The 20,169-nt window shown below is 40.6% G+C and overlaps 1 protein-coding gene across 4 annotated transcripts; it reads left to right on the plus strand.

Moving 5' to 3' along the window:
* The first annotated feature begins 482 nt into the window (after positions 1–482).
* ddhd2 (DDHD domain containing 2) lies at positions 483–18,848 on the plus strand. Of its 4 annotated transcripts, none has more exons than XM_053420714.1 (19): positions 483–668; positions 1,241–1,396; positions 2,958–3,147; positions 3,459–3,646; positions 3,780–3,869; positions 4,018–4,138; positions 4,220–4,309; positions 4,392–4,533; positions 4,664–4,872; positions 4,961–5,022; positions 5,162–5,281; positions 5,358–5,453; positions 5,694–5,870; positions 6,889–7,044; positions 7,192–7,294; positions 7,378–7,542; positions 7,730–7,834; positions 16,309–16,477; positions 16,676–18,848. In XM_053420714.1, exons 2-19 carry the CDS (start codon positions 1,277–1,279, stop codon positions 16,755–16,757), a joined length of 2,385 nt encoding a protein of 794 aa, XP_053276689.1. In that variant the 5' UTR covers positions 483–668; positions 1,241–1,276; the 3' UTR covers positions 16,758–18,848. The 4 variants fall into 4 exon arrangements, with proteins under 4 accessions (XP_053276689.1, XP_053276688.1, XP_053276687.1 ...); XM_053420713.1 differs by having other exon boundaries at positions 493–668; positions 2,955–3,147; positions 3,462–3,646; XM_053420712.1 differs by having other exon boundaries at positions 500–668; positions 2,955–3,147.
* The last annotated feature ends 1,321 nt before the right edge of the window (positions 18,849–20,169 follow it).

Consider the following 20,169-nt stretch of genomic DNA (forward strand, 5'->3'; position numbering starts at 1 on the left):
AACCATTTTTTCGAAAAGTGAGTATAAATATTATTTATTATTATAAACACATAGTGATTATAAATAATAATTATTTATGTAAATAATTATCAATGTTTGCTCTGCACCATATTGGTGAAATATAAACCCTTAACCACTTGCAAACAAATGACAAAAAGTCAGTATTTGGGGGCGTTGACCTGGTGACGGAGCGGTGCTTCATGTTGCCTTCCATGTTCCTCGTAAATGTAATACTTATTCATAAAGTTCGGTTATTTTTGCCCTGTGTTTGACGGAGACTCTTTGTTTTCTCCGCTTCAGAGTTAGTTTGTATTACGATTGAATTCTCAACCGAAGAATACGAAGGATAATATTAATTTATAATGAATATTGTTTCTATCACTAATTAATGCCTCCTTCGAGTTCTCCATCTTCCCGTCGTCACATGCCAAAATATCGTACATGGCAGAAAACTTCATCTAACCACTAGTGTGATTTTAAATCTTTATTTTGCTCAGCGGGCTCAACATTCGTGAGCGACACTCCCGTGATGGCCATATTTCCGAGAGCACTGGAAGCAGGCGTCGTTTGACAGGAGGCTGTCCTTGGTAGCAGAGCTAGCTACTGGGAGCTAAACAACGAAAACAACTCCGCTCCAACAAACCTGCTGCACGGATGTGAAGTGATCGGTGAGATTTAAGTCCGGCTCCTGTTAACGATGTAAACCAGTTTGTGAGCACGGGGAATGATAACCAGTGTTAGACCCCCAGGAACCAGCTAGCATGAACCTTAGCGTGAGCAACCTTTGGCCTCTGGGATGTGTCTGTTGTCTTCTTTGGACATCAACACAAGCTATCGAGAGGCAACGTTAGCGGTTACTAGCTTTGTTTGAGAAAACGTCAAGAATACACGCGCACGTTGACAGAAGTCCTTAAACATCCACTGTGTCAGTTGACAGTTAGCATTAGCTTGAGACTAAACTTTAACACCTGATGTATCTGATCTGGTTTGTTTTTCTATCGCATCGTCTATGGTGCAATGACACAAGCTAATTTCAAGTATCTCTATGTCTGACAGGTTGTATATAACTTGTTATGTAGTTGTGATGATGTTACTGTGAAATCTGTTTACTGTTACTCCACGTGCAGCTGTGTGTGTGTGTGTGTGTGTGTGTGTGTGTGTGTGTGTGTGTGTGTGTGTGTGTGTGTGTGTGTGTGTGTGTGTGTGTGTGTGTGTGTGTGTGTGTGTGTGTCCTCCTCAGGTCAGAGCTGAGGGTTTGGGTAAAGTCTTGGACTAAATGTCCTCCAGTCCCGGTGAAGAGGGGCGTCTTCCTGAGGCTGCCCCAAACAGCCACACCCCAGACCGGTTTGACAGCCCCGCTCAAACTGAGGCTACAGGGAACACACCTGAGGATCAGGTGAAGCTGCATGTCTGGATGTGACATTGTTGATGATCAACATCTGTCTGCTGTACAATGGCCCTCCCTGATTATGTTCACAGATATGATTGGCTGGGATAATGGTCTGTTTCAAGTTGAGATAAAAGCAAATCGAAGGGGAACACACACACACACACACACACACACACACACACACACGTTGGCGTAAACAGAGAGGGAGAGCAGGAGCCAGCGTGTTCCTAAACCAGAAGTGTGACTAAACCTGTTGATAAAAACAAATCGAAGGGGAACAGACTTTAACACCGCCCCGGCATGCTGTAAACTTTACAGAGAGGAGTATGGTTTCTTTCATTGACAGAAAAGTTGTTATTGTAAAACAAGAAACTTTCACAATTTTTCATTAAACCAATATTGTTTTATTTCAAGCTTGGGCCGATTGTGAGAATCCTCTCTCATTGAGCTCAGTAGACTATAATATCTTACATTTATTGTCTGAAGAGAAATTGTTATAATGCTGTACAGAAGAATTTGACTTCTCACAGTTTTCATCAATTCATAGTGGGTTATCGTCCTTTTAAATATTAGTTCTAGTCCTATTGTCATTTGTCCTCAGCTGCATACAGGCAGATGCTTTTTATTCCAGTAATAAATTATAAAAACCATTTGGAAGTACACATATTTCTCGATTTATATCCCAGGCTAATCAGTGTGTGTGTCTCCATGTCAATGTTAAACTATAAACATATATTTAAATAAATTGAGTATAATACATAATCCCACAGCAAAGTAACTTATATGTTTCTTCTGATACATGTCGCCTTTGGGGAGAATATGATTACTTTGTGTCTGTATCAAATGAATCATATAAGTTACTTTGCTGCCGGTTTTCATCGATTTCTTTTTTGTTGTTGTTGCAATGCACACAAAGCCAAATATACTATTTATAGTCTGCAACTGAAAACCTGCTGACCTGTGCACACAGAGGAAGGTATTACTGTCAAGGAGATCCACAGATTTTATTCTTAGGTAGTGTGTTCCATACACATTCCAGTTCATTCTCAGTCTTGCACATTAGATTGCAAATTGGATGCTGATTTGGTGGCTGCGTATAATGAGGGGTTTGTTTGTGGGTTCAAGCTGTAGCAGGCTCTCTCTTTTAACACTGTCAAACTGGAGCAGAGGCGTACCAAGAGTTTAACTGGTAACAATGTTTTTGAATCCAAGCTATTGAGTGGAAATGTGTCTTTTGAGAGTAGCTATATCTGTAGCAGTAGTGAAAAGAGGAGACTAAAGATAGCTTGTAGCTTTGTGCTAAGAGGAGGTCTGATCCTTTGCTGTCTGATTGTCAGTTGCTTTTCCTGATGGTCTTAGGCTCTTTAATTGGAGCCTCGTGGTTGGGTGAAGACTTAGCACCACAGACTTATATTTACTTACTCTGGACGCTGCAGTGTTAAATCGTGGGCGGTTCCAATTAACGAATCCTTCGGAATTTACTTTTTAACAGAGCATTCTTGCAGACCCGAAAAAGAAATATTGATTTAACCTATTGACTATACTGATCATCCTTCCTCTCCAGAAGTCGCCTATGTTGGACAAGGCCTCTCCTTCTTCCACTACCTCCTATGAGATTCTCAACATGGAGACAGTCCCAGCTCCTTACAGAGAAGTGCAGCCTCACTGGTTCTTCTGTCGACGGGCTAATGACAACACCTCCTGGCTTCCTTTCAGCAGAGAAGACTCTGACAAACTAGAGAGGGCCTGCAACTCTGGTAAGGGGTTGTTTCTATTGTATGTGCACATAATATACTGTGCCTTGTACATTCTGTTTGGATATGTTGGATATGTACATCCCTACAAAGTGAGGGTGATGTGATTTTGGCTAGAAAAGTAACTTCCTTATCAGTTGTGATTCACTCATTAGTCTTCCTCAGAGTGACTGTGACCCTCGACAATCCCATCGATAATGAATTTATGAGGGAACAATCTATTCCCTGAAGGTGTAAAGCACGACCATATAATGGGCAGATGTCATAATTGAACCTTTTGCTTTAAATACATTATAAGTTTGTTTACTTTGCAGCAGATGAGGGGGAGGTGGTGGTGGCTGTGGACGGAGAGCGGTATGATGTGCACGTCAAGGAGAGGAAACGCTACGCTGTGTACTGGGAGCAAGGTCCCACTGAAGTCCGCCGCTGTACCTGGTTCTACAAAGGAGATAAAGACATCATGTTCATGCCTTACTCTGAGGTCCTCAGCCGAAGCCTGGAGGTAGTGTGACCCAGACGCTGAGTTTATACCAACACACTGCTCATTCCTACAGGCTTGTGTCATCTTCCAAACTTCACTCTTAACCTATTGTTTGGTCTTTAATTCCTCCCCCACCCATCCTCCAATTTTTTAGGAGTCTTATATGATAGCAGTGACCTTGGACGAATGGAAGACGAAACTGGACTTTCCCACTGGAGAGACTGTTATCTTACACAATCCCAAAGTAGGGCAGACTGTTAAATATCACTATGTAAAGTATGCTTGAATACATGACAAAGCCAAACCACAAGTGAATGCATAAAAAACAAACAAGTGCATTGTTTTTGCCTTCACAAGTCTTCATCTCTTTCATTTCCTTACCCCTCGCTCAGCATATAATGCAATATCAGCCAATTGGAATGCAAGATGAGTGGATGACCTCCCCCTCAGAGCAGGCCAGACCACGAACAGTCAAGAGGGGGGTAGACAACATCCCTGTAGAGATACCTGAAGGTATGTATGACAGTACAATATGTAGAGGGTATCACCTACAGCCGAGACCTTTGGCGTCACCATTCATTTGTGTGTTCCCAGGTGAAACAGAAAAGGTGGACCACCTTGTTTTTATGGTGCATGGCATAGGTCCCGCGTGTGACTTGCGCTTCAGATCCATCATACAGTGTGGTAGGTGTGCATTTGTTTGTATGGTTTACATAATATGAACATATGTGAGTGTATACGACTCCCTTTCATCTTGTCTCTCCAGTAAGTGACTTCAGGAGTGCCTCCCTGTCCCTCCTGGCCTCTCATTACAAACGGGCTCAGCAAGATTGCCAGGTGAACAGAGTTGAGTTCCTCCCAGTCAACTGGCACAGCGCTTTACACGGGGATGCAACTGGTGTGGATGAGTAAGTATGGAGAGAGAGCATAAAGCCAGATTCTCCTGTGTATTACCACACTGTACAATAATGCCAATGTCTTTAAGACTATTTGAGAATTGTCAAACTGTGGCTACCCGCCTTTTTCTTCTCTCTCCAGGGACATCCAGAGGATCACTCTTCCCAGTATCAGCAGACTGAGACATTTCACCAACGACACTTTGCTGGACCTGTTTTTCTATAACAGCCCCACCTACTGCCAGACCATAGTGGACACAGTAGCCTCAGAGATCAACAGGCTACACACGCTTTTTAAACAGCGACACCCAGAATTCAGCGGGGCAGTTTCAGTAGTGGGCCATAGTCTGGGTTAGAGATGCAGAAACACACACCCTGTCATAAACAAGCAGAACATAACAATTCTGAGTTCCAAAACTTGTTTTCCCTCGTTCCTCAGGTTCACTGATCCTGTTTGACCTGCTAACCAACCAGAGGACTAGATCAGGGTCCAGAGAGGGGGTATGATGTCATTCACAGTAACAGATAACATCAGAATACTGATTCAAACACTTAGATTCATAGACTATACCTCTATATGTTCAATTAAAGAATGTCAGTGCAGAATCAATTTCCCACTCTCTCCCTCCCTGCGCTCAAGGTGCCTTCCGGTGAGACGTGTCATTTGAATTGTGACACATTGGAGCAGACTCTGACCAGACTGGGCCTCCAGCAATACCTGGATACACTGCAGGCTGAAAACCTTGACCTGGAATCACTGGTAATAAACGAACACGACTAACACACACATTCAAGTGTAATTCTCAGTTTAAAAACATCTCTCTTTGTTCTTTTAGTCTCTTTGCAATGACAGTGATCTCAAAGTGTTAGGAATTCCTCTTGGACCACGAAAGAAGATCCTGAAGTACGCCAAAAGAAAATGGCTTCCAGAGGTCAGGCACAGTAAAAACTATCCTGTGTTTTGTATAACTTACTGATGTGTTTTATCTGTATTTTTAATGAGTAGAAACTGTCCAAGAGAACTTATGTACTGTTATGTACAACGGTGACAAACAGGCTGTGTTAATGCAGCTGTTTGAGTTTCACTTGATCCCTCTTCTTTTACAAATAAATACAAGAAAGGTCTCCCTTTGAAGTGTTTTTGTGTTTCTCTTTCTCTTGTGTTTCTCCAGGGTGGTAGGTCAGGGACTGTGCTTCTGCCACCCGGGTTGGAATGTCCACCCCAAGTGACCAATGATCAGGATGGTAATCAGTCATCCGGTGTGACGCCGCAGCAGACCCAGTTTCATAGGGCGCAGTCTGTCACCAGCGCCGTGGACTATGAATACTTTGACGTGGGAATCGGACAGGTAGCACACATGCATAAAGATTCTGTATGAATATTTGTGCTTGGGAGCTACAGTAGCTGAAAGCTTTGATGCACCAAATTCCTGCTTCTCTCCCTCCCCGCTTGCCTGGACAGACCAATGGAGGTATAGCGAAGGGGCAGGTGTGTCTCATATGGTGTTGCAGTGCTCTCTGAATTTGTCATTAGTTCTCATCGATTGCACTTTACCCAGAGTTTCTCCTCAAATACAGGCCAGTCTAGTTTGAGAAAACTCAAGACAACTGATTTAAAGTGGCTATTCTACGAGCTGTGGGGTTTCCATGGTGAAGTCACATTATGCTGTGAAGGAGGCTCCTGTGTTTGTCCCATTGAGTCGTGCAGTCCAAATACCACGCTCGGTGTCCGTGCTCACTCAGCCCTGCATGAAATGAACCCCAGTCTCCTCCTTACTTGCTGTCATGCTCCCTGGCTGTTGTCTTGATACTATGAATGCTTGTGTCTGTGTTTTCAAACATCCCAGTGCGCCAAATGAGTATTATCTCATTTCCAGCTTTCTTTCCTACATGTCCTCTCACAACATAAACTTTGCTTAACCCTCAGGAGTCACTGATCAAACCACATTCAAGATGTTTAAGACGTCAGCGTAAACACAAAGCGGCATGGAGCGCTCATTTTAACTTAACTTCAAAGTGCTGACTTGAAGCTCTACGCTATTTTTAGGTTGCTGGTAATAAGTCAAGAAAAAAGGGTGATAAGATTTCATAAATTTGATGTAATCAATTATATTTACACACGAGTAAGCATGCAAGATAGGATGGTGCAGCTGTCGCATTTTATTTTATATACCATGTCAAAGTTAAAAAAATAATCGTTTCCTTATGTAGGCAAAGATACCAAACAATGTGGTATATAAAAAGCAAATTCAAAAGATTAAAAAACAGCCAAAAAAGGTCAGGACTCCTCAGGGTTAAACCATAATGCATTTAACCTTTGACTGTTTCAGTAGCACAGATTTTTTTAAACCCCCCTCCTTTCCGCAGGTATCTATTGAATACCCACAGCTAGCGTTCCGCCCTCAGACATTTTTTGCATTCGGCTCTCCCATTGGGATGTTCCTCACTGTGCGTGGACTGAAACGCATCGACCCAAACTACACCTTCCCCACCTGCAAGAGCTTTTACAACATCTACCACCCGGTGAGTAATCACATATTTGCTGCCCATTCACTTACGCATCTTGTGCTGGCACTAAAGAGTGTTTCCACCAGCTTTTATTTCCCACAATCAAAGAGATCATCTAATAAAAGTTCCATTCGTCATCTCATCTCCTTTATTGTTGTGCAGTATGACCCCGTGGCCTATCGGATAGAGCCCATGATTGTTTCAGAGGTGGATCTGGAGCCCATGCTAATCCCTCACCATAAAGGCCGCAAGAGGATGCACCTGGGTATGACTCTCTCTTACCTGGATTATGTTGAACAGTATTGTGGCAGGGTTGAATGATTTTCTCTTTTTCTCTTTGTCTTGTAGAACTTAAGGACAGCTTGACCCGAATGAGTATGGATTTGAAGAACAATGTCTTGGGATCATTACGGACCGCATGGCAGTCTTTTGCCAGACTCCCTTCTGCCGCAGCACTGCCCCCGGTGGAGGAAGGGGAAACTACAATAGAGAGGAACCTTGAGGAGACACAAGGTAGAAAGATCCCTTTTATATGTATTTGTTAATGTTGTGTGTGTGCAGGGGAGTGTGTCTAACCCTGTCTCCTCGTACTCCTCTCGTCCCTCTCTGCATGCCAATACCTTCCCCTCCCTTCTTCTGCTCTCTCTGGTGGTTGCTCCCTCTGTCCCTCACCCCTTTCCCACTTTACCTTGAACCCCAGCCTCAGCGGCAGTTACTGCTTCTTCTGAGAGTGAAGAGAAAAGTGCTGATTTTTGGACTATAATACTGGAGTGGCCCAGGGCCCTTCATATGCATTACTTCCAAGGTAAGCCAGGGGAGCCACTTCCAAGATGAAATGAAAAAAACCTTATTAAGCCTCATCATCAGGATGTAAATTACTTAGTTTCCTAAATTTTGAACCTGCACGATTAAGTAAAAGTCTGTTAGCCTATTGTAAACAGTCTCTCATACATCCTTAATGTTTTATTTCCCTGGCTTGCATCTGAACTTTTTTTTTTTTTTTTCAACAAAAAAGGCAGAAAAATACCACAACTTCTTTATCCATTGAGGAAAATGGGCTGTTTTACTTTAAGCAAATACATATGGAACTCTCAGCAAATAAAAACAAAATAATGTCCAAAGTCAGGCTGGTCGTCCCATCGTGCTTCCAATGGACCTTTCCCTGCCTAGCACCACTATCCTTAAAGATCACGGAAAAGAAAACATCTGAGGTCCCAGTATATTTACTCAATAGCAGAAAATTTCATTTTCCAAGTAATTAACATACAAAGAATATAATTCACTTTTAATATCACTTCTACATTATATAAGAGAAAACACAACAATATAGAACACTACAGTTTCTCAGCAGCATTGATTCTCAGTTGTAGCATCGATGACATGTTGAATCTGGATATTTTATCTTTGTTCAGAGTCCTTCAGTCCATCCGTATTTTTCATCTTTGAAGTCACTGAGTCCCTGAACATCAATCACCCTCTCAGTGATCTTCCCCCATTATGTTCTAGAATGAAAGAAAAGAAAACCAGTATCTTTGCATACAAAACAGATACAAATTAAAACAAATATAGATTTGGAACAGACGAAGCATGCTGTTGTACTGCGACGTTGACAACTTAGAAATCTTGGATGAATCACAAATCATGTCATCCTCTGTTCTTTCTTTCGCTGATGTTTCTTCAGTATTCTCCTCCTCGATATTCTATCCAGCTGTTGCACTCACAGGCAAACTGTCCACATTGTCAACAATTATAACATTCTTCTGAATGCTGTTTAAAATTTGGATCGAACCTTCCTCTCAAGGTCTGCGCTTGATCAAATTCTGACTCTTGGTAGGAGATGACTGGAGCCACAGATGATGGCTGGAACGATTGGAGCTGAACCTGGTTCAGCTGTGATTGTAGTAGTGATTGTTCTAGTGGAGCCTGATTCTGTGTAACCAGAGCTTGCTTCTTAATTTTCTTATTATCCACCAGTGGTATTTGAGTTTTCTAAGAACATCCTTGTCATGTTCCTTCTGGTCATGTTCCTTTTTCCTATACAGCACCACATGATGGGCTATATGATCTGTATAAACACCTTTTTCCATGCTTCCAAGGCCAACCACCTCTGCCAGTTTGCTCCTCACTGTTAGGGGCAACCCCTTCTGTATTTTGGCTCTCAAAATTGACTGCTCCATTTGATTCAAATCAGGATCATTTCCTGTGACATTTCTCCACACTTGATGAGCTCTGGACACATAGGCCCTCGGGTTTTCTTCCTGTCCCAGTGGTTCAATAAGAATGTTGTCAGGATGTACATTTGTCGGAAACGTCTCTTTCAGCGCTCTACACACTCGACCTCTATTTAAACAAAACAGCTCTGAATCATTCACAGCAGTTCCCACATATTGATTAAGTCCAGCTTTCTGTAGAATATCTCCCATAGCATGAACTCCAAGGAGATTAGCCAAGAGTCTCTTAATATCTCCCATGGCAAGTTGTTCTCCCACCATGATCTCTTCCAACTTCGAAATCCAAGAATGTGCTCCATCTTGAAGAGTAGGTAACTTCTCAATTATGTTTGACATATGTCTGCCAAGGCCTATACTCCAAATTTTGCCCTCGGACGACCTCAGGAAGCATCTTCTTGTGTGTCAACTGTTTTCTTGAGCGCAAAGGATTTTCCATGCACAATAATTGGAAGCGTTTTTTCTGCAGCCCTTCCCTCTGCAACTCCTCTACTTGGTTCTTCAGCGTTATTTGTCTTTCTGTTTGTCCTGTATTTTCAATATCCCTATCTCTCTTATCGTTTGCAGCTTTGATCAGTTTCTGTCCCTCATTTTCAAACAACTGGAGAATGCCAAGCTCCACCTGTTTCTTTTCTTTGCGTTTCTCACCCTTCTTGCCTCTCTTTTGCGCTGCCTTGTACGTTGACACAAGAACTCGCATTATTCTGATAACATCTGGGTTCATAGTTCCCTCTACAGGCCATGGTTGTTCAATTTGAGACCAGCGTTCATGCCATTTTTCCGATATTTTTGCAATGCCTTTAACTAAAGGATTATTCTTCTGTACTACATCAACAGGAGTAATTACTTTTGGACTTTTAGTCTCCTTTTTACCCATAGTAGCAGCTACCTTTTGCTCCCTTATTGTAAATTTAAAAAGTAATTGCTAAGATTTAAAGCTGCTTAAAGCTTTTTAGATTACTCCTCCCCCCTTTTAGGAATTGATTAATCAACAAATCAATCAAGCACTCAACAGCTCAACAAATTAATCGATTCATAAATCATGTAGTAAAAACACTAATTTACCACAGCAAATTCAAATGAAATTGACTTCCCAACTGCAAAAGGAATCAAAAAACAGCACAACCCAAAAGTCCCCTTATAATATTCGACAGAAAGATGACGCGCTCCCAAAAGTGACTGACTGTCACCAAATGTTCTCTTAATTGCAGCAAACAATCACCCAATATTCACCTCAATTCATCAAAAAGTAACAATAATGTATCTCCAACACAGCTCAGATCAGAATAAACCACGCTCAAACAGTGAAACTCACATTTGCAACACTCAGCGGAGTTAAACCAAACAATCCTTTTCCATTAATTAATTAAATGCATTAACTGGTCAGTCCGTTGTCAATCCTCTTATTTGTTTGACTACAGCATGTAGTTTTCATGTGTATGTAAGCAGATGAATATGCTCTATCAATCTCCTATAATAGCTCACAAATGAAAGCAGGTTGAAATGGTTTTCAGCAATAGTAACTATAAATGAGAACAAATACAAATATGTAAGATGCAGGTGTTTGCTAAAGAGTTTTTGGATAGATTGTACCCGCCTTGATCAAACTGGAGACTGAAGCTGCACACGCTGAGGTCAGCAAGCCTTAGGCCGAGACCTGTAACGGCCAACTGTCTTTTCGGCTCTCCACCTCAATTCTCCCCCATTGTAAGGGAAAGAAAAAAACAATGATTTAGTATCTTTACGTTCTTTTAACAACAACACAAGCGGTTCAGTATGATTTGCATACATTTACACCTTTTATTGGCCAGCATTTTAGGTCAACAGACGTTTTTTCTTCTTTAAACACCCATCATAATTTCTTACAACGCATCATCAATGTATACCTTAGTTTATTTCAGTCTAATAATATCTTTAAAGTTCTCAATAGTTTATTATTTATTCACAGCTGTATTAAAAACTCAACAGTCCTTTCGTAAACAAATATATATTTATGATTCTCCCTCTGTGCATCGCACATTTGTCACACCCAGTGAGGAAAAACAGATATGTTATTCTTATTTTATATCAGCCCATAGTGTAGATGTTGACACACTTGATAAAAGCATATTTGCACTCTCTAGTAAATGCAAACAATCTTTTCACATTATCACCTTAAAACAGAATTCTGACTATCTCTCCTTCTATCAAAATTATCATTATCCAGCATTTAAAGCCCAAAAATGTCAAATTAAACCCAATTTGTTCCCAAAGTGAACCCCTAACTAAGTATTGTCGAATTTAATGAAAACCAAATGAAACAAGAAAGTTCAAACAGTTAAAGATTTTGTTTAGAACTACAGACGTATCCAATCTAGTTGAATCAAACAAACCTAATATTGTCTGCACAATTTCGCTATACCAAAAACAAACAAAGAAACAAATTGTCCTTTTTAGCTTTAATTAAAACCCCATTAACGAATTGGTTTAAAAAAACTTTGTGACTCTGTCCCTGTGACTTACAGAAGGTTTGTTAATTACGGTGCAAATCCCCCTCACGTTTCTACACGCAGAGTCATGTTCATGCACGAGAGACACACAGACACACACACACACACACACCAGAAAGGTGGGGGTTGTGAAGACAAGGGAAGACAGACTAATGCAATAGTTCCCTGAAAGGGGCTGTTTGCTTTGTTTAATACAGAGAACAAAATATCAGTCCTTACAAGTTATAAAATTTCTCGTTCGCATCCACAACATATATATATTTAATCAATCATAAAACCTTTTTTGTTATTAACTGTAGATCACACAAACCAGCGCCTGCTGCATTTGTCTCACACAGCTTGAGAAGAGCAATGTCCACATTTATCACACACACACCAGCACATGGAGAAAATGGTGTGGTTATATTAATTAAGTCCTCCTAAGGAGATTCATTATTTCATTACGTCTACTTTATAAGAGCAGCTCATAGTTTCAAGTCCCCTTAAATAGAGGCTCATTGTGTAATTAAAAGGCTCATTTTTTATCAGTCCTTTCATATGTTTATATAGTTATATTGATTCAATCCCCGACCAGGAGACAACAAAATACACACACAAACGGCACTTATCTCAAAAACAACTTAACAGTCACACAGCATATCCCTTCCGCATTTTTGTCTCACACACACACACACACACACACACACACAAACCACTGTTTGAGAGGGGGGGCTATTCCTGTTACACACAGCCCCTCGACGCCCTGTACACAGACGCACACACTTTCTCTCAGCCAAGGCTCTCATTCACACCCGAGCATGCTATTAGCCGCTATTTCTCTCTATTTCTATTAAAATTTGTGCTACCTTTATGAGATGTAAATCATCCAATGAGAGGCTGCATCAGACACTGTTCGTCAACAAATGTCAGAGTGGGAACATCAATCGAATTTTTAATTTTACAATCTCCAGTTATTAAACTGACCTGTGGTGAGGTTTTTACGGCCCATACTAACGCTCCTTCACTGAGGGCTTCCACTATCCAAATTTGCGGCTCTTCCTATGATCATTTCCTTACTCTTATTTTTCTCTTTTATTACTCTGTCTCTTATCACTTTACACTTATTTATTAATTCAAATCCCCTGGATCCAGGTTTATCCCAATTTTTCCCTTTAACTCAATTCCTGACTATGCCTTAGCCAATTGTAACGCAGTGATTAATACACACATGTCTTACCGTTAAAAAGTTGAGGTACCGTCTTTTATAATCTTACACAATGTCATTTAACCACCTTATCATTACAATTAAGCTATTCTAAACTATGTCCTGTACCTTTATTACTTTTCTTCCTTTTTTCACACTTATATCTGTTCTATATTACTCCCCCCTGCAGCAGGACAAAGCTCGACCAAGTTCGTGACGTCAAGTTCTATCGTATATTCTATGTAGCCGAGAGGTAGATTTTGTTGTAGAAGTTGTTGATGATGAAGGAAGGACTCCGAGGACCTATTATTTTCAGTATAACAAAGTTTATTACACAGAAATTTCACAGGTCAGGACGGGCATCTAGAAACCCGGAGACATCACACAGCCAAATGGTGAAAATCTGACGTGCGGGGGTCTTACACACAGTTATATAGGGACATTGGTTCCGCCCTTGACTTCAGGTAAATTACGTCCCCTATGGAATGTTTAACTAAATAAGGGCACGTTTTTGTGTCCGAACATGAAGACACACTGGTCAAGAACATTCCTTCTGAACTCATCCATTAGCTGGTCAGAGATAATTCCCTAAGTCAAAAGTCATCCCAAAAAGTTAGAGTGCAAATAAGATAAACACCTGGAGGACTCTCCGAGAATGTCTGAGAGTCCAGAAGATAGCCATCATAAATATAAGCCTGTTTTTGTGTTTAAGGCACGTCCCAATATGGTCTACTCTAACGAATATACACGACAGGTGCTACAGTAACTGTTCACTTTCTATGGCTTACTTTTTCATATTAGCTCCCTCAGAAAGAGAACATGTTACGTTATGTTGAGTAAGTCTGTTTTGCCGCAAGCTCTCACTTATCCCTTCCCTCATGCCTGCCTGCATTACTGCTGCTGTACATCTAATATTTACCGTAAAGGTTGATTTACTTCCTCTCCCTCCCTTTCTGTCAATCATTTCTGATTGGTTGAACCTCTGACTCTGAAAAGAGAGCGTCAACAGGCCCATGACACAATCTCTTAAGACCTGATCAAATAACATTACTGGTATAGTGGCGATGGCTGTTTTTCTAAACTTGAGTCATTGGCTGGTGCTGAACCAGCAGATAATTCCATTCATCAGCCGCAGGTCCCCTTCAGAAGCTATGTGCAGGTACATGTCCTGCCCTCTTCCCCCTGGAGAACTGAATCTGTCAGTTCACTAAGTGGGTGAAAGGGAATGCAGCTGCTGTCAGGACAGACTGTACATTGTAAATTAACTCTTTATCCCACCGACTCACAGATTCTTCTTATACAACCCTCATATATGTCTGCATCATCCAAACATTGGACTTTTTAGGATAAGTGTTATTAAGCTTTTGATATTTAAAGTCATGATCATGTCCAATTTAATGCAAAAACAGGATGTTAGAAATATCCTTTCAAAATGTAATGTTAAGTAGCTACCAGCAGTTGGCAGTGGATTGGATTTCTGTGGAGGGCCGTTGTCAGATTTTTCTTTAAACAACAGTGCGTTCATAACATACCAAGACACACACCACAAAATGGCCACACCTTACTCACTTTTACACAACATCAAACTTGCCCTCCAGAGGAAAAACCTTACCATTTAAAAGGTCAGTTAAAATTAAACATGTAAATTTACAACAATCACACCTTATTTGCATCAGTTACGATTTCTTTCAAATCTAAAGCACTCTCATAAAAGTGTTTTGAATGAACTCATCATGTGATTATGGCTGTAATTCAAGTAAGGAATATTGAATGAAATGTAGTTGAAATCTAACCTGCAGTATTTGCAGGACCTGCATTTGTTGTTTGTGATTTTTAAAGATGAAGCCGTTAAACTTGCAGGGATCTTTAAGCAGTAATTATTCATGACATGACTTTCAGACACATCTAATGCTGAGACTGTAAAGTGAGGAAACTGAGCTTGTTTTTGATCCTGATACTTTATAATCTTGCTGCATGCCGAGCAAACTTATCTCTGAGGTATGCACTGTGTTGTGGATTGATAAGGGTTTTATCCTCCTGAACTGCTGAGGTGCATGTGTTTTTTGTAACATGCACTGTTCTATAAATTCATTTTGGCTTGCATGTTGCTGAAGACAGATAACAGCAAGATTGACAGTGCCTTTAACTTTAAAGCCCCCAAACTGTGGCTCAGGTTACATATCAAGATCAGACAGGCAACAAATTCAGTGCCTTCTTTAAACATTCTTTTAGCTGAACACTTTTATGAATGATTGACTGTGTTTTGCATTTTACTATCCCAGTATAGTTTATGAGTCTGGAGGTCTGGAGAGGCGGTGGTCTAGTGGCAGAAACTTGGACTATGGGCAGAGAAGGTCTCTGGTTTGTCTCTGGTTCGACTCCACGGAGAGACAACAAAAGACGAACCTAGATTGATCTGTCCAAAAATCCAAGAGTCTCCCTACCCTGTCTAGTGCCCCTGAGCAAGGCACCTTACTCCCCCAACATCTGCTCCCCGAGCGCCGTACATGGTCGCTCACTGCTCTGTGTGTCCTGCACCAGATGGGTCAAAAGCAGAGATTAAATTTCCCTACCTGCATGAGTGTGCCTTTGCACACTGTTTGGGACTAATAAATGCATCTTAATCTTTATATTTTATGCAACTTTGTTTGTCTTTGATTGCTTTGCCTTATTTACCTTTTTTCTTTCTGCTCAGCACTTTGTAACTTTGTAAAGAAAAGTGCTTTCTTTATTTTTATTCAGTAGTTTTATTTCAGACTCAATGGCCCATATCAGTATAAAACTATAGCACTTAGTAGAGTGTATACTTCCGCCCCTTCTGCCCCTTCTAAAACCACATTTATATGATTCAAATCTAACCAGATTTAACATAGTCATAAATAGCATTCACCTAAAGTACATGTATTATTTTCATCAAGATGCATGAATTATTCTCCGAAAAGTGAACCAAATGTTGAACAATGCCCTATCTCACAATGTCAAAGAAAGTGAAAAAATATATATATGTATCTGCTGGACCTGCAGCCTGATCCAGATCTGCACCAAAATGTAATGGGTTCTTCCTTGGGTCATGCCACACCCCTAAAAATTGTGCAGGTAAATCTTTGATTAGTTTTTGTGTAATACTGCTAACTGACAAACTAACGCAGACAAAACCACATAAATCTGTTCCAGGGTTTCCAAAAACAAAATTAGTACATTGTGTCCCCTAGTCAGGAAGGCCTTAATGATTACATTTTTATATGAAGTTGATTATTATTATTATTACTCTCAGTTTCCCTCTCTATTATCATGCATGTTCTTGTCTGTGCAATCTTCATTGTTTCTGCAGTCTGCCCATATGGCCTTATTTAATGTGTTTTGTCTTCTGTCCCTGCAGGAGTGTGTGAGGAAGCAGAGTCCTCAGTGTCAGCAGAGCAGGCAGAGCAGCCCGAGATAAACGTGGGGAGGTTGAATGGAGGACGAAGGATTGACTATGTGCTTCAGGAGAAACCCATTGAGAGCTTTAACGAATACCTGTTTGCCATCCAGTCACATCTGTGTTACTGGTGAGTCATACATACCTGTTCACAGGTGGGGTGTACACCTGCAGTACAGGAGGTACTGCACATTAGATTTGCTCTTTTATGAATCAGCGATTTCCCCTTTCTTGTTTCACATCTTATGTTGCTGATTATTTATTAATCTAAAAGCTAAAGAGATGACATGGTCCCCTCACTCTGTCTCTCTGTTTGTCTGTCTGTCAGGGAATCGGAGGACACAGCTCTCCTCCTGCTGAAGGAGATCTATGACAAGCAGGGTGTGGCCTTTGAACAGCCTCAACAGTAATACAAGTTTTTACGAATGTGATCTGATGAGACAAGAGAGAAACGGAAGGACAATTGACCGAGCCAGCGGCTGCACAACCCTCCTCCAGAATGCCTTACCGCCTGGTTTTTACCTGACTCCACCAACAGTGGAGACTGCTCAGCTGTGCTCAGGAGATTGTGTCCCAGACATGTCAGTCAACCTTCAGCTGAGGTAGAGATGGCCTCTTGGCGTAGATGAAAGTCTCTCTGCAGGATTGGGTTTCAAATCCATCCTCACAACACAACTGATAGCACTTTTCTTTTTTTTAAATTAAAGTCATTGTTTATTTTATGTTACTTTGCACTTTCATATTGTAACAATTATTGATAAATCATACTTACAGCTGCAGCTCCATAATATTGAAAATATAATTGCTCAAAATATCACACAGTACACGTTCATGAAAGGGAAAACACACGTCAGACTGGAATCGTTCTCGGCTAGCATACAGTGTATATATATGTATATATATATATATATGTGTGGTAGTTGACAAAAATATATGTATAAAAAAATCTCTTAATAAAGTTAAAATAGTAAATCATATAAAATTTGATATATTTGGTAACCTCATTGTACAGCCTCCAAAACTGAAATAAAGAAGTGTACAAATATAATTATGATAATTATAATTCCCTTTATGTGTGTTTTAACTGGGCTTCTCTGTCTGACATTTTAAACCTTAAACTCCTGAAAAAAGGATATATTAGAGCACTGGGTATAACAAAACTCAGTCAGGTGGTTTCATTTGATCCACTACGATATTTTAAGTTTCTAATTGGTAAAATTCGTATTCAAATGTTGTCTGTTACGTGTTTGCTGGCAGCTCCTTTTTCATCTAACAGATGAAGTCGTGCACCGACTAAATGGAAGTGAAGTTAATCTTGCCTTCTCATACTATCTGTTTCATTTAAAATATGAATTTGAGATCATTCACATATACTTCAGTGGAGAGAAGTCACCCTAATGAAGAATTGTATCAGAAATGAATTACAGAAATGCCAGTGCTTTAAAGGACAAGCTGGCTATCTTTACATTGTGTATGTATCTGTAGTGGGTAAGCTATTTAATTGCAGTGTGCAATATATACAAAAAGGCCAGTCCCACATTCTCTCCTCCAGGTCTTTGCCATTCCTCTTGTATCATTCTTTGCTGTCTGCTCCGCCGCAGTTGACTCAAAGAGTATCTTGCTGTAAGGCTGTAAAAAACAGAATGGGACCTGACACACTTCTGCAAAACATAAGGGACAAATCCCACATGTCACTCCTCATCTGTTCCTTTGTATAAAGGGTTGTATAATCATCACCTCTAACACTATTGCATGCACTTTGTTTTGTTATGAAAGAGCAGAGGTTCTCAACGTTTACTGGTCCTGACTAAAATTTTGCTCCAAGTATTAACATGATTTTTATGGGCCCAGCAATAAGAGAATTTTCAAATTGAAATCTTTTGATTTGATTTGAAAAGCATCATAAATGGATTTCAATAGTGTGTTCCAAAGGTAATATTACTTTTTTTATTGAATATATATATTTTAAAATACCAGTATATCACTGTTAGAAATATCTCAGATCTGCAATTGCTCACAAAGCAACATGAAGTCCAGATTAAAAAGTTGAGAAACCCTCTCTTTGTTAGAGTGGTTTGACTTTATGAACTCCTATGTTATGCATTGTCTGGGCAACACTGCCCCCACCACCAAAGCTCGGAATGATCTGTATCTCAGCCCACTGGGTGTCGCATATGCACAATTTACATGATAACCAAATGGGGTTGTTCATTTCACTTCTTGCACTGAACACTAAGTTATAATGATGGACTGATTTCCTTAGACTTTACCTATGTCTTTGTTTCTGGAAATTCTAGTATCTAATCAGTAAAACAGGACTTAATGGATCATGGTTTCTCTTCCTTAACATGAATACTGTTTTTGGATTTGATACTAATATCTTGATACATGTGCAAAAAAAGGGTGTGTCCTCCTCTGACACGTTTTGTCCAGCTATTCTGTTATTGACAGAAAAGCTCTATGGATGGTTATGTGTGCCATAATAAAACCTCACAAATGCCTGGCTGTGTTCTTTGGAGTTCACTAAAGTTCACTAATTCATTCTGCATTAGACAACACAATATACTCAGCTACAGCTCTCAAATGGCACGATTACTTGTCTTGTAACTATTGCAAAAGATATATCTATATATATATATTCATGTATTTTAAATACTTGTGTAGCGTGACCCAATCTTCTGAAATCTTTTCAATGACACTCATTAGGGCCCGATCACTGACCCTGAACTTGTTCACATTGACCGATCTTCACAAAAATCGATACACATGTGTATATTGACCAGACAAACCAAAAAAGTCTTTAGATGCAATTTTAAAAACGCAACAGGAAGACTGCTATTTTGCATTTAGTGGACATTTTGGCCATATTCCACATTTTTACTTTGAGGTACTTGTACCAGGGCTTACATCAGATCAACTTCAAATTGAGATGAGTTACATCACAACAAGATGGAGATTACATTCTTTACAAAAATAAATTGCGTGGTACAATATGGGACATAAGGAAAACCCCCGAAAACAGTCACATATACAACATAAGAAGGTTCAAAATTAAATTAAGCAATGAATTAAGAAAAAAATTTAAATGATAATATAAATCAATAAAAATGAAAAGAGGAGGCCTTAGTGCAAGTCCGAGTTACTGTTAACTCTACCGGTCGTGAGAACCTCAACCTCGTTGCCATGGTAAATCAGCGGGCTGGCGCATGCGCAGTGGCGTGGTAAACACAGCATCACTTGCAGCGGGTGAATTGACTGAGGACCAACAAACCATGAGGTGAGCTGAAGTTTCGTTTAACTCTATGCTCTATTGATTTACCCTGTGCGGTTTTATCTTTACAAACCATGACGTGGAAGCGGTTAGCTGAAGTGTTCGTGTGTTTGTCGGTAGTTTGCGAAGCTAGTGGAAGTTCGACGCTAACAGGTGAACAGAGACAGTAACGGTCGACCGGCGGAGCGACAGCCGGGAGAAGGTCGCATGTTCACATCATGGCTCCTGAGTGTTGAATTCCTCCGGTGACTGGCGGGTTTATTCGCTCCTCTCCTGGTTCGTCTCCTCTGCGGTGAAGTTAGATGGAGTTAGCGGCTCCAGCTCCGCGGAGCCTCATGTGACTCAGGTCAGGAGCTAAAGCCTCTCAGTGGTTCTCAAAGGCGGGTCTGTCCCCTGCACCCCTGCCTCCACCACTGTTCATTACACTAACGGGATTACAGGATGGCTCTCAGACTGCCTGACTTCCATCACTGACACTCAACGGGACACATGGAGCAGTGGCACGTCACATTTCCAGGCTTTCTCTTTCCTCGTGAGTTAAGAATTGTTCA

Source organism: Pleuronectes platessa, chromosome 4 (assembly GCF_947347685.1).
Source record: "Pleuronectes platessa chromosome 4, fPlePla1.1, whole genome shotgun sequence".
In the NCBI taxonomy this organism is placed as follows: domain Eukaryota; kingdom Metazoa; phylum Chordata; class Actinopteri; order Pleuronectiformes; family Pleuronectidae; genus Pleuronectes; species Pleuronectes platessa.